Here is a 14,973-nt window from a genome sequence, read left to right as displayed (position 1 = left end):
TCTTTCAGAAATTGGTCAACTTTGGCAGCCCAAATCTTCAGTGCTAAGGAACATGAGCCAGGGGAACCTTTCTTGCTGTCAAAAATGGGAGTTGTCACTTTTTCAAAAAATAGCGAATTTGGCAAAGTTAAGTATTCAATGACTAAAAACGCAGTGTATCTTACACTGAAACTTCGCTCACCAAGACAAAAGCAGCCAAGCAGACTTTATGCAGCAGCCATCCCTATTAGTAAGGCCAAGTACCAGGATCTTGTCAAATTGTGTAATCAGAATATTCTACCAAAGCATGGGTTCTACCAGCAGTTGCCACACACGGGAGAAGCACAAGATACCCTCCCTGAGACAGATGAAGATGAAGAAGAAATTCAAGATTGAACCACGTTGTCATATTTTTTTTTATTATTTTTTCTTGCAATAGTTAAAAATTGATAAAGTTAGAGTTTTGTGAAGTTTCGACAATTTGCATTTATTTAGTAAATAAATGATGCAAATTTTCATTGTATCAGTAAGCTTAACAAATCAGTAATAATTTGCAATATTCTAAGCTTTAATAATTTAAAAAAACGCTAAAAATAAATGAGAAAACTAACTAATGGTGTCAGTTATTATTAACTTAACTATTCAGAAGATTAGATTAATTTTTACATATAAAGTAGACGTAAGCCGAGATTTTTCTTGCCAAATTTATTTTAAACAGCATTATTTCAAGAAGCGTTCAGTATTTTAGCGAGCCGTATACAACTAACATTCTTCAATTAACGAATCAGCAATTTATTACCATTTATTTTTCCCCTAAATGTCGCTTAACGCAATCTCACTATGACACCGTGTGCCTTAATGCATTAGTACATTTGAATGAATGTCGTTTGAAGCATTGATTTGTTAAAAATTTTGTAAGCAAAAATGAATTAAGCGCCAAAATAAGTGAATATTTTTAAGCTATTATATACGTCACTGTCCTATTTGGCGGAGCTTGTTTAATTATATTAGCTGTATTTTTCTTACGAAAATAGTCCAGAAAACAAAAAAGTTATTCAAGGAAAACCATCAAAATTTCAGTTTTTCGGCTCTCCTGTAAAATTTTCAAAATGTCGCTTACTGCATTAATGCCGGAAAGGGACGATATGGATCATTTGGATGCCAAATGCTATAACTCCAAAATTGAAATTTTTCAGGAGAAAACTCTGAAGTTCAATATCCCAGCTATAGGTGGAATCTCATATGGACCGCTTGGATGTCAAGTGGTGTAACACCAAAATTGAAGTTCTTCAGGAGAGAATTTTGAAGTTCAATATCTCAGCTATAGGTGGGATCTCGTATGGACCGTTTGGATGCCAAGTGGTGTAATTCCAAAATTGAAATTTTTCAGGAGAAAACTTTGAATTTCAACAACTCATGCAAATCCCATCAACAGAAAATTATTCACTATCAACATTAGAAAATAAATAAAGAAATAAATATATTTTTGGTTGCAACCATAAAAGAAATTTAAAAAATCGTGAGATATTGAACTTCCGAGTTCTTTCCTACACAATTTCAAACTTGGAGGTACAGCACATGGTATCCAATCAGTCCACACAAATTTGCCATTTTCAGATACAAACTAAAAAAAAGAAAGCACAAGTCCTGAAACGATATAAAATTAGCTGCTTAAACCACCACTAGATGATATTGTGTGTACGCCATTGCTTCATGTATCAACATTTTTTTAAAAATATTATAAATTACATATAACGTTAAACACGTCCTTAAACCGAAAATGTTACATTTGTATTAAAAGTAACTCTTACCTTCCAATTGGGCAAAAATATTCTAAAAATTTTGAGTAATCGTTGACGAACTCTGGTTGGACACAGACTGACAAATGCCTACAATTTCCAGTTATACCACTGGGTGTTGTACATGCTTCAAAGCCATCGTTAAACTGTAAGATTAGAAGAAAATACATAGTTAAATACTGCATTAATACGACTGACTGGATTTGCTGATATTCAAGACACACACGTCCCATTTTCTGTATTAATTGACATACATACAAGTATATATTACTGCATATCATTAAGTACGGTATTTTTTAATATAAAGTTAATATCTTAGCAACAAAATAATGTAGGACTAACAATGCTTAATTAAACGTAGAGTCTTATGTGAGTCTAAAAATACTACAGATATGTATGTTTACGCAGTGAAACGATGCACGTTGTAAGTTGTAACGACATCAGAATTAATTTCTTGGGAAAGCGTGGAGGAGCAGAGAAATATTGTGGATCAGCTGTATTTTGGTTTACAGTAGATTTATATGCTAATACAACATGTCTGGGAGCAGGCTTATCCACCGGAGGGCGCTGGTGTGGTCATTGATTGTAAGGAACCATGTATAGTCTAGTCAATTTTGGTGAAAAAAAAACTCTGAACATCAAACTAATTGTAAAAGAAATAAAGTAAGATTTTCAAGACTTGGAATAATATCCCCAAGAACATATCAAAAGTCTAGAGAAGTCCAAGCATGGGAAAGCCGCCATATTGGCAGCCATCTTGGATTTACTCTCCAAATCTATAAAATGCAATTATTGCTCAAAATAACTTCAAATCTGTATCGAATAGAAAGGTTTTAGAACTAAGAACGTTATTTAAAGCCATTTACAAACATTTTAACCAGTAACAAGCTTGAGAATGGCATTTGATATGTTTGTTGAAGTCTCTTTCTTCATTATAATACCATGCAGTTTATTTTCATTTGTTACTGCTGTTAACATTTATTCGTTTTCTTTTTGTTTCACGTGCTGATTATTTTGAGCTGTTTATATATCATGGATGAGAATGTAATTGTGAAATGTGCCTTTGTGACAGAAACTTATCAGAGGAGCCAACAGTGACATGTCGAAGCAAAGAACGTAAGTGAATCAACAAAGCAAGTGAATTAAGAGGAAGTGATGTACAAACTCAAGAACAGTGTGTTATTTTAAACCACTTAAAAAAATACCAATAATAAACCTGAGAAAGGCTTTAATTCCATGCAGTTTCTTTTCATTAACATTGTAAACGATTTTTTTCACCCTTTTTTTGTATGTAATTATAATGGATAAAAATGTAGATGTGGCCCCGTGTAGCGTAGTCGCTAACGCTTTCGCCTTCGGTGCAAGCGGTCCTGGGGTACTCGGTCGAAAAAGTGTAAAACGCTTTTTAAGGCCAGCCACCCGGAATGAGGTTTTCCTGGGTTTTCCTCATTCACACCAGGCAAATGTCGGGGTGATGCCTAACATATAGGTCCCAGGCCATTTCCTTCCTTCCCTTTCTCTGAATTGTGTGCTCCCCGAGAGATGTCATCCCTCAAAACGTGAATGGCTAAATGGCCGTAGATGCCGAAAGCCCAGAAATCTAAATTCTAAATCCCCTAAAAAATGTAGATATGAAATGTGCCTTTGTGACAAGAACTTATCGGATGAACAAACTGTAACATTACGAAGCAAAGCAAGTGAAGGAGCGGACAAACAGGACATAGATAAGAGGAGTATATTTAAGTATGAACTTTGCAGCTATCCACAATCTTTGTCGATTCAGTTCTTTCACGAAAAGAAAAAATCGGTTCTGGCTAAGGCCATTTGGGTCAAGGTAGAGAAATGTCAAGTGCCTGCAGCAGAAACAGCACTTTCAGATTTCCTATATGTACTCGATGGAGGTGCATTACTACATCGATTATCATGGTTGGTTGGTATGCTGTTCTCAGACGTCTAATAGCTATACAAATTACGTTCTGAAAAAAGTATGGTAAATCGGTTGTGATTGTGTTTGATGGATAATTGGATTATCCTTCCCTTGAGGACTCAACTCATATTAGAAAAAGTGGAGAAGCAAATGCGAAAGTTCCTCTGACAATGAAGAAAGATCTATTTCTGTTAAACAAAACGAATAAGCAGCGTTTTTTCTAATTATGTTTACTAAAAGCTTCGAAAGTGTTGGATGTCAGATCATACATGCACGAGGAGATGCAGACCTTCTGATCGCCCAGACAACAGTTCATGCATCTGAACAAAGTGATGTATCTATACTCGCCGCGACCTTATCCTGATAGCTGAGATACGCAACTTCAATTCGGGCGACTCCGCGCATGTTACATAGTTCTTCACGTTACACACGTAAAACATCACTTAGGAGATCAATTCAAAGAGCTAATTGAGTTCAAGTATATAAAAATGTTAATACAGAAACAATATTTAAAATAAAAGGTTCTAGATTTATTAGTAACGGGTTATGAAAATGACGTCACGACTCAGAATCGGAAAGAGAGAAGGAAAGAAAAGAGTGAAAAGCCGGTAGCTAAGATGCGAGTCTCTTGCAAGTGTTGCAAGATTATAAACTTGAAAAATCTTATATCAAAAACAGAAGACCAGTAAAATTAGTTAATTGATCAATGTTAGAAATCGTCCACAATGGATAGGAAATGGCTTAATATTTTTATATGATATATAAATTAAATAGAGTTGCTACCCCGTAAGAAACTTCTTTGTCTGCTGATAAATGAAACAAAAAAAGAACGGGACTCACATGTAACTTCTGCAATTTTTGTGCAGAGAGTAACACTGCTCTGCCAAATATCGTCTTCACGCGTGCGTTGGGGAGTTCTTAAGTTGACATAACCACAGCAACAGGACATGACGTCACTTAATGTCGTCACTACCCTGGAGCACTTAATGCGCAGTGTATCCATAAGCAAGGCAGCTCTGTTGACAGTATTACTGCTGAGATAATATGCCAAGGTGGATTATAATATAAGACATATCTGGAATTTGTTCGTGTACTGGTGGACAATAAAAAACACATTATGTGTTACAGCGGTTGTGTGAGTTGCGTTTTACATTCAACAAACGAACAAGATTATACACAAACAATGCACTGAATAATGCGTAAATAATTGCGGCTTGTCCCATCAAAGGCGGGAAGAACGCCGGGATTTTTTTTTTTAAATCTCATTTCGTGCTGCGCGCTGATACGTTTATCAAGATTGAAATTTCAGGTTTCTTCAGTTATATTCTATTTTTTAAGTGTACTGACATTCATGATATATCAATTTCTTTTAGCACCAAATGAACTCTTGTAGGTTTTGTAAGTGTTTTGGAGTGGCAAAAACGGGATTAAGAATACGTGGACATTTTTAAAATTACAATTTACAGATAAAAGGTGTTAATTCAGAACAAAAGACAAATGTTTAAGGAATTTATTTATGAAGGCGCAGAATATGTAGGCCTAAGTCATTTGTGAACATAGATACAGCAATAAGATGTTGCTTTAATTCTATGAAACTCTCCATAAGGGCGTTATTCCAGGTCTGCAAACTAATGTACAAGAAACTTGAAATATGACTATTTCGCTGCCTGAACCTACCCTAACCTAACCCGAACTACTGCTACTCTTAGTATACTATTATTACTACTACTACTCAACTACTACCATTACTGCCTTACAGCCTATTATTATACTATCATTGCTACTACCAGGGCCGAAATCAGCTACAAAGGTTTGGGAGGACCGTGAATATGTTACGGGGGGCCAAGTCTTTAAAATTATTTTATAAATATCTAAATTGTGTTTTTTGTATTAATAATAAAATTTTGAATTGAAGTCTGGAGGGGCCACAAAAAGTTTAGAGTGACCTGGCCCCCCTCTGGTTGCGGGCCTGGTTACTACTAACTACTACTCTATTACTACTGCCTTACTACTATTACTACTACTAAGTGTGCACCCATAAATTAAAAAAAAAGTAATTTTTGAGCAATTATCTCTTGTAGCGCCCCTGAATTTTACCTGTTCCTGGTGGATCACTGGCATGCGCCAACACATGTACAGTCTAGAAGGCGTGATAACACTATTTTCATCGAGAAATGTGGTTTTCCAACTAATATGAATTTGTCCACGTATTATTGATCTGAACTGCGGAAACTGCTCTATCCCAATTTAAGGATGCACATTAACACTGATGTAATAAAGTAATTATGCAGTCTATACCTAAGCTACACCACGTTTATGTTTACGCACCCACCGTTTCAACTTTTGAAGTATTTCGTTTTATTAGCTTATCGACGTCGACCATACCCTAGACGCCGCATGGACAAAGTCGCACATAGTACGAACTATTCGCAAAATCAAAGTAGGCGAATCACTTATCGACAATTTTCGCATTTATTACTGCCTTAAAATGGGGAGGTCCTTAAGTGACATGAATTCCCGCCTATATCTGTGTGCGTTGTGGATTACAATCACAACATTTAATGGATTTATCAAGAAATACTGAACTCACAGGTTCAGCACCCACATAACTGCATTACTTATGAACAAGGGCGCCCATCAAGGGGGCAAGGTGGGGCGATCGCCCCTAAGAGGAAATTGTACTTGGGAATACTGAAAACCCAACAGAATTTTTACATTACTTACAGCAAAATTTGAAACTATATTTGAAACGTCGCTTATACTTGCCCCCCTTGGAAACCACAACATGGGCGCCCTTGCTTATGAACTGCACACTAAGAAAAATCCGTTCTCCGGACAGCGGTATATTGTACAAATATACAAAATCCTCTTGCTTACTACAGAAATCAGTGTGGAGCATATGCTACATACGCACTGCCCTTAGATGTTACATCATGCCATTGCAGGATGTCTGACATCTAACAATTTTCCGTATATCACCTATGTTACATTCTGCAGCTATATTCTATTCTACTATGGACATTCTGCGTCGATTTGTATGTGAGATCCTGACCGCCTATATTGTTTCATACGGAAAGTACGTATAGATGGAACACTTATACGGAAAGTAAGTATTAAAAAACATGCGTTTTCAGTTATACGTTTGCTGTACGTTAAGTCCAAAAACTACAGGAATTACGCATGTAACCTACCGTTTTGAGTACGCTACCTACAATTTTTTTTCTCAGTATGTGCTTTGAAAACTAGCAATATGTCGGATTACTGGGAGAAAGCATTTTTTGTTGAAAATCATTGCTGTTTTCTTAAATGTTTTTGAGGTTAATCTACCTAAAGCCAAACATACCACTAATTAAAGAGTTTCAGACAGTATTGCTGAGCATGAGTAGTCGCTAATGCTCTCGCCTTTGGTCCTGGGCTCGATTTCCGGCAGGGTCAGTCGGTCGAAAAGGTGTAACAGCTTTTTCAGGCTAGCTATCCTAAATAAGGTTTTTCCTGGAATTTCCTCATTCACACCAGGTAAATGCCGGGATGGTATCTAATTTACAGGCCTCAGGCCGCTTCTTTCTTTATCCGTTCCTTATATCCCTCCCCCGTACCGTGATTGTGTGCTCGCCGAGGATGTCATCCCTCCAACCTGACGTGCTTAAGGCCATAGATGCCGGTAATGGCCATGACTTGTGTCAATAAATAAATAAATATTGACGAGCGAGCGCTAGCAAGCGAAGTCGGGTTAAAACGCCGCAATGCACGTTATATTTGTCCATTCTAATTAATAGCAAATAGTAATTGCAAAATTTTCCATTCAGCACACGGCATTTCCAGTCTACTCAGTTCACAAATTACTCACATATCAATATCAATTATGTTTCTGCAACATGAACTCATTCCACCTATAAACATTGTGTTTTTACGTAGTTTTGGTTCCCCGTAATCCTACAGAACCCGAGAAATATATTACATACTTCTTTCGTAAATTTTGCAAATTCAAACTCATAAAATAGGACAGCACCATCGTTTTCTAAGGACAGTAAACGTATATATAATTTTTTAAAATTAGTAGTACAATCCTCTCACACACAGTCATTCATTTTAATCATAAATTACTGTTATTATGTTTATGTATTTTACACCTGTATCCATTTATCCAGCGCCGCAACTTAGATTGTTTTCTTGGGAGGGGGGTAAGCATTAATACGCGTATTTGGTGCTCCTAGAAAAAAAGTTGTTTCTCTAATCTTGGGCTTCCTCTTTCCATCTTTCTCTTACTCTTTATGGGCCCGGGTCGTTAGTTACACCTTTGATCCCGTTCCATATATGACAAATGAATTAAGGGGGCAATATTGACAAATATCAAAGCCATACGAATAAACATTACTTCTAGGCTCCTAATAGGAACTTTTTTTATTGAAATGGGCCCACGACTCATTTTTGTTTTATTTACCCTTTTATGTGTTGTTTTGTTTATGTAATATAGTGGACATATTCGATGCTTCATTTATGATTTCATGTTCGTATCATATACGGAGTAAGAAAATGTTGTCTTAAAATGTGTCCCCTCGAACGGCAGGGAGCTTCCTTGGGGAAGCATTTGCCCTCTCCCTCCTCAAGTTACGGCCCTGTCACTTATCACATACTAGGCTGGTAGCCAGCCCAAAAATCTAGAGGAAGCCCGGTAGAAGTTTGGGAGAGAGTCCCGATCCAAACGTATTATAGTTAATCATCATATTAGAGCTCAGCGTACAAATTTTCGACTAGAAATTGGCGACTAGAAATTTAGAGCTGGTGACCAGTGGTCAGTAGGAATGGTTTCTGCCTGAACTCACAGAGCAGCGCATTTTCTGTTTCGTAAGAAAATAATTGTCACTGAGTGAGAGAAAACACGGAATGTGGAGTCTTTCTTTGTCAAACCAAAGGCCGTTTTGGGGGAGTGGCATCTCAATTTGTACGTGAGAGATACTGGCGACTATTATTTTTGGATTGGCGAGTGCGTCTGACTTTGAAATTTTGCACCCTGTTATAGTTCATTTGCAAGCGTACTACATTTTAGGGGACCAGTACCGTAAAAATTTAGAGACACCCGCCCCCTAGACCCCATGGATAAGGGCCTGTCACATATTAATATGATGTAGACCTATCATTAATTTTTATGTCAATTATATATTGTGAATCTCCAAATTTTTGTGGCAACAAATCTTTCGCGGAGCACATCATCAAATATCGCGTGTGGAAATGCTATGTTTTCATACAAATATACAAATATCTCTTTAAGTATATTACTTCATTAACAGATAATCATTTTTAAACATATTTTCTTTACCGGTTTGTTACTCTAGTATAAAATTAATAAGTTGACACCAAATGAGTTGCAAACACTGCTCAACCTACTATCACATTTAGTGACGTCATATTGTGTGGTGCTCTGGTTTTGTCAACTTAAGATCTCCCCGTGCGTTGGTTTGAGTACGTGGGTGTAGTGGAAACTGAAACCATGGAGAGTGTCAAGCGCGAAATTAAAATCATGAATGAATCCGAATTATCTTCTCAGTATTATCGCAAACACGAGGAAGAGAAACATCCTTAAGGTCAAGCAAAGTAAATTGTCAACAATGTGTACTCTCGACTAAGAGAAAAATATGCAGACAAAACTGTTGAAGAAATTGTTAATATGATTGTTGCCGGTTCGCAGCTGGTTTACTCATTGCTAACGTAGAGTTGCTGTGCTTTGAGAAAAAAAAATCGTATCTTCAATTTATTATGTTTGAGGATGGCTGCTTGTGTGTGTTCTGTTTATGATTGACCTTTTCCAGGTAGATATATGAGAGTAACTTCATTTCTTATCCTTTCTTACCTTAATCAATTGAAATGAATAACCAAAATAGTTTTCATGCTCTCGAGTTTTAATTGTGAGGATTGCAAATCAGGGTTGGCTGGTTTAAACCAAGGTTTAAACCAGCTGGTTTTTTCAAAAAAACCAACTGGTTTAAACCAGAAAAAAAATGTTCGTAAAAGTGTAAGTGTTTGTAAAATCTTGATGAACACACATTTGTGGGTTATCACGTTTCACTCCCGTATATTATTCGTATTATATTCAGACCTAAATTCCCCATTCATTACTCAAAAAGATTATACTACAAAAGCAACTTTTTTTTACAAGTTTATAAATGTTTATTTTGTGATTTTTTTGTAGTAGTTGTTATTGTTATGTAATTGCAATCGAAGAAAAATTCTAAATATTGTTTCGTTTCAATGTTTACTATTGATAAAATACATCGAAAATGCCGTACTTTTTGTGTGGGGGGGAAGGGGGGTCATACAGACCCCACGAGAGACATTTAGTGAAAGAAGTATCTTTGGTATCTATTTATGTATAAATGAGTTTGAGCCAAAGTGGACTCAAATAATTTGTATCTTTATTCACTTTTCTTATTGATATGCAGATTAAGTCGGTGTATTTCTTTAATTTGGACCAATAAAAGTCGTTGTTAAGTAACTTGAACTAAATTAGTTCTTCTGTACTCCGTAGTACTTTGAAATTGTTCATATGTAATTCTGTGTAATGGTTTCACTTGTGCAACTGTTTATCTTTTTGTCCTTCTGAAATGACTCTTGACAGTTATATTAAGAAGCATGTAAAGATCAGTACAACGGTTTTTTTTTTTTTTTTTTTTTTATCAGGATTCCTTCGTGAGTGAGTCGGCAGACGTATCGCATTTGTGGCCAATTAGTCCTGGCTCTGAGTTCAAATGGAGGACAATTTCTCTCGGATGTAACTCGAGAAGCGGTTTTTATTCCGCTTTAAGCTTATGTGACCCCTTCCAGCATAACCCGGTTGTTGCATAATAACATCAAGGCAAAACAAACTTATTTCTGTCCATATATGATATGAATATATAGAGCAAATCATTTAAACCATATAAACCTGGTTTAAACCAAAAAAACCTGGTTTAAACAAAAAAAACCGTTTTTTTTTGTTTTTTTTTTTTTTTAAATAAAAACCATGGTTTTTGCCAACCCTGTTGCAAATACATCACGTGCGAATTTCCAATACATTTTTTACTATTGTCGTGTCTTCATGAATTATTAAAAACAAATAAACCAAGAAACATTTTTCATAGCGGCAGATCACCGCTCCGTGCATATCAGCTGAGACCCAGAACAGCGCCAGTTGAAACCCTGGCGAATGAGAACCCAACCAAAACACACACACACACACACATACAAAGATTTCCCTGCGAAGAGGTTCGCGCGCCAAACATGTACTAATGCGCTCTAATGTACTAATGTACTAATGTAATTCGGCTCTCAAGTTAACATTGCGTTTAGTTATAATTGCAGACGATACTGATGTCCTGATACTCCTGTGTTTCTATGTTAAAATGGAAAGAAGAAAAGTATTCTTCAGACCAGAACCAAATCGTGGTGCAACCAACATCCGAGAATGAAACATTCAATTTGCAAAGTCGACGTTAGGATAAAGTGTCTGCAGTGGTTTGCTTTTTATTCACGCGATTTTGGTATGTGGCACCACGTCACAGTTCTTTGGGATTAACAAAGCCAAAGGACTAACGAAGATCATGAAGAATACATGATTTATGGAGTATACTGAGGTATCCAACAATCAAAACAGTCTGAAAGAAGGCATAATGTCCGAGAACATGTTATTTGTGCCGTGTATGGAAGAAAGACATCTCATATCTTAGATGAACTCAGATACAGATGTTTTAATACAAAGTTTCTTAACAAAAATATGGTTCAAGCTGTTCAAGCCCAGTAACTTCCACCAACTTCAGCTGCTGCTAAATTCCATAGCTTACGGGTCTACTACCAAGTTCAGGATTGGAAAGACAATGTACACTCATGTCCAAAATTATTGTCGCATGTCTATAAATATGTTGTTGTAGGAATATAATTTGATAACGAATTGGCCCGGTATTTCTTATAATGTTAGTATGTGTATAATTGGCAAAGACACGTATGTGGCAAATTTCATGTCAAAAGAGCAGTAAATACGAACAATAAAACGAAAATAAAATTTTCTTGTCCATTTAGCAACATTTTGTTTTACTCATTCTAATTTTCGTATTTCACAAATATACATTTCTCGATTATACACATAGTGTCAGTATTAAAAGTACCCTGCAAAATCATTATCAAATTATATTTTTACAAGAAGACAGTTATAGATATGCGACAATCATTTCGGACACGAGTGTACATCTCTTCTACCTGAGGATTGGGGTTGGCAGTTACAGGGTGGGCAACTCCTTTTAGTACTGACTGATTTTCCACCAGCACCACCAGGTCTGCTCGATATCGTAAGATGGTAAATGCAAGACAGATTGCAGTACTGCAAGGTGCTCATGCAAAAAGCGTGGTTTGGACTTGTTCATCAGTTTCCAGAGAATGTCATGATAACAGTGGCGTCGGAAGTATTTTTCACCTGGGGGGGCAAACTGCTGTCTTGAAAATATATACGGGAATGTAACATAGGTAATATATTACGAATATATGTTTGTAATCTAACAATAATTTGATTTGATTGGTTAATAATAATAATAATAATAATAATAATAATAATAATAATAATAATAATATAATGAAGCTGTAAACAGTTTCGTGAGAGTGAGATTTCCATCGATGAGAGGTATCTTAGTTTACATCTTTAGATTAATTAATCCCGTGTCAGTTTTGTGCTGGATTTTGGTCTGGTGCAGAAATTTTCAATCATTGAAATCAGAGTTAAAAACATATAAAATTGTAAAATTTGTACTGCTCAAAATGACTATTTGTAAGTATAATTTTTACCATTTTATATACTGGTACATATTTTTGATTGTATTGGACGTGGTCACACAGACACTATTAAAGAATCTTAAAGCTACTTAAATCACTTGGAAACGAGGAAATTAAAATTATATTTTTAAAAATTCAGTTCTAGTGTAGCAGTACACTGTAATATTAGAAATTGCTATTTAGAACTACAACTTTGTAGCACTTTGTAGTAGAAAGTAACTTGAACATTATAAAACAGGCTACATAATCAAGTAAAAAATAAGAAAATATATTTTTCTACCTACTTGACTTCGTGTCAGAAATGGAAAAGTGGAATGTTCACTAAAGAATTCGTAAAATTTATATAGAAAATTCAATAACACTAATTATCCAGAGTTATTTGTATTTTTACAACACTTACTTCAGTATATCCAGTTTGTTATTACATTCACCTCTCTTCCTAATCTCATTATATTTACTTCACTTGATACTAATAAAGTACGACACAATTAATAAGGAATAATTCAAGTTTATATTGAATTTTAAGTGCTATTTTGTAATTTAAATAATTGGTTATATAACGCATAACATTTTCACTTACGTGATTCTACATTTATTTCTTTTCAAAATTGACCAAAAGTATCTTTTCTTTCGCGTGTCTTTGATTTCAATTCTCTTGCAATGGTGTTTAAATCTAAGTCTGGTCGCTATACATATGCAACAACAGCAGATGAGCCAATCTTTCCTGCGTCATGGACGTCCTCAAATATGTCTTTAGACGACGCAAATAGCTAAATGATCTTTCGCAAATGCTCAAGAAGCTGGCATAGTGAGAACAAAAGTCCTTAGACGGACAACTTGGTCGAGAAGGCTGCGAACAGTTAGTTGGGACTTCAGCACTAATAGTTTTAATATTCTGGTGGTCGTCAGCGACTCAGTCGTCATTAAAGTAGGTGGAAGCAGCCTGAGCTGAGCTCATAATCTATCCAGGTTAAAATCCGACGCGTGAACTCCTAATTCCGGCTTCAAATAATCTCTTCAGAGAGGCCCACCAGCACATATAGCTCCTTCATAAAGTATCTTCTCGAGTTTTATTTGTTTGAGGCCTGGCTGATTGAAACGACGCTGCACTTCATTCAACAAATAGTCAATGATTTCGAAGTACATTTTTGGAAGATCTAATACAGGATCTAGGGTAGCTGCTATAGAAGGATTATCAGTCTGCTCCAACCTAATTGGTGTTCTGTTTGATTTTGATGAAGTGGGCAATTTTAAGTGTAGTCTGTCTGAATTTTCCTTTACTTCCTTATAGATGTTTTCAAATTCGTTAGCGTTGTACGTATGCACTGTTCGTTCGTAGTTTCCCAGAGTATCCTCTAGATAGAATTTCTGCTGCTCTTTTAGCTCCAGAAGCAGAAGCTTCAGAATTTTGAAGCACTTTCGCCAGTTGTCCGCAAGGTACAAAAGCACGTATACTGACTATCAGAAAAATATAATTCCGAATTTGTTCATTCTTTTCAAATACCCTTTTAGAATTACTTTTTGATCATCATTTGGACCACTTGTATTACTGATGATTCTTTTCCAACGTGATTTGAATTCGTTTGTAGTAGATTGAAATCTGATTAGAGATTTTCGCCTAACACACCAGCGAGTAGGACAAAGAAGCAGCAAATGTTTAGGATTACTTTCGTTGATAGTTTTACAGGGTTCAAGAACAATGTCGGCGTATGTTGTCTATCGTTTTGCAGAATCCAGGTTGATGTTTCAAACGTCTTTCACTATGGCCCATACATCACACAAAGATTCGCATTTTCGTGCTACTTCCTGCAATGGAAGATCTAATGCATGATTATTGCAATGAATGCATGCAGCTTTCGGATGTTGAGTCGAAATTATCTTCTGCACACCATTCATTTGTCAGGTTAAGTTTAGTTACAATATCTTTGATCGTGAATTCTGTTTCCGATTTTGTGCCATGTGGGGTGATGATTCCCATAAATATTTTGTTGGGTTTGATGAATCAGAGTCAAAACAGCGCACACAGAGACAACTGTTCTTTCTTTGATATATCAGTTGTGGAGTCAGCTATGATTGTATAAAATGGAGACTCTTTAACTTCTGCTACCAAGTTAAAGTGCTACCAGTTCTATATTGCATATCCCATAATATTTAAAATTTCATTCTTTCAATAAGCACTAAGCCAGTTATCCCGTCGATTAATCCATTGATTGAGAACAGGCACATCCATTTTTCTTTCAGCCAGGGGTGACATCAAATTATCCGTACTATGCAAATGTCCACTGATTGCTTGGCCACTGCGAGCTAAATATCTAAGACTATTGATTATTACAAGTAGCGACTGTCTTGCTTGTTCTTGTTTACGAACTTGGCCTGAAAGGAGAGTTGAAACATGTGTTCTGTTTCTGCACTCATATCTTAACTCTTTCACTACCACTCTGACATATGTGTCCCACAATACATTCTCAGAGGACC

General features: G+C 36.0%; 1 protein-coding gene across 1 annotated transcript in view; it reads right to left on the bottom strand.

The window, feature by feature from the left end:
• LOC145693618 (inter-alpha-trypsin inhibitor heavy chain H4-like) overlaps window positions 1-14,973 on the bottom strand; it is a 148,490-nt gene that overhangs the window by 10,367 nt on the left and 123,150 nt on the right. The window contains exon 15 of the mRNA XM_081769773.1: window positions 1,791-1,924. Within this exon, the coding sequence (XP_081625899.1) occupies window positions 1,791-1,924 (134 nt within the window). The remainder of the gene's footprint in view (window positions 1-1,790; window positions 1,925-14,973) is intronic.

The sequence above is a fragment of the Thermobia domestica genome, chromosome 8, assembly GCF_964235325.1.
Source record: "Thermobia domestica chromosome 8, izTheDome1.hap1.1, whole genome shotgun sequence".
NCBI lineage: Eukaryota > Metazoa > Arthropoda > Insecta > Zygentoma > Lepismatidae > Thermobia > Thermobia domestica.
Note: the sequence above shows the minus strand (reverse complement) of the source record. Positions and strands in the feature narration are given on the sequence as shown.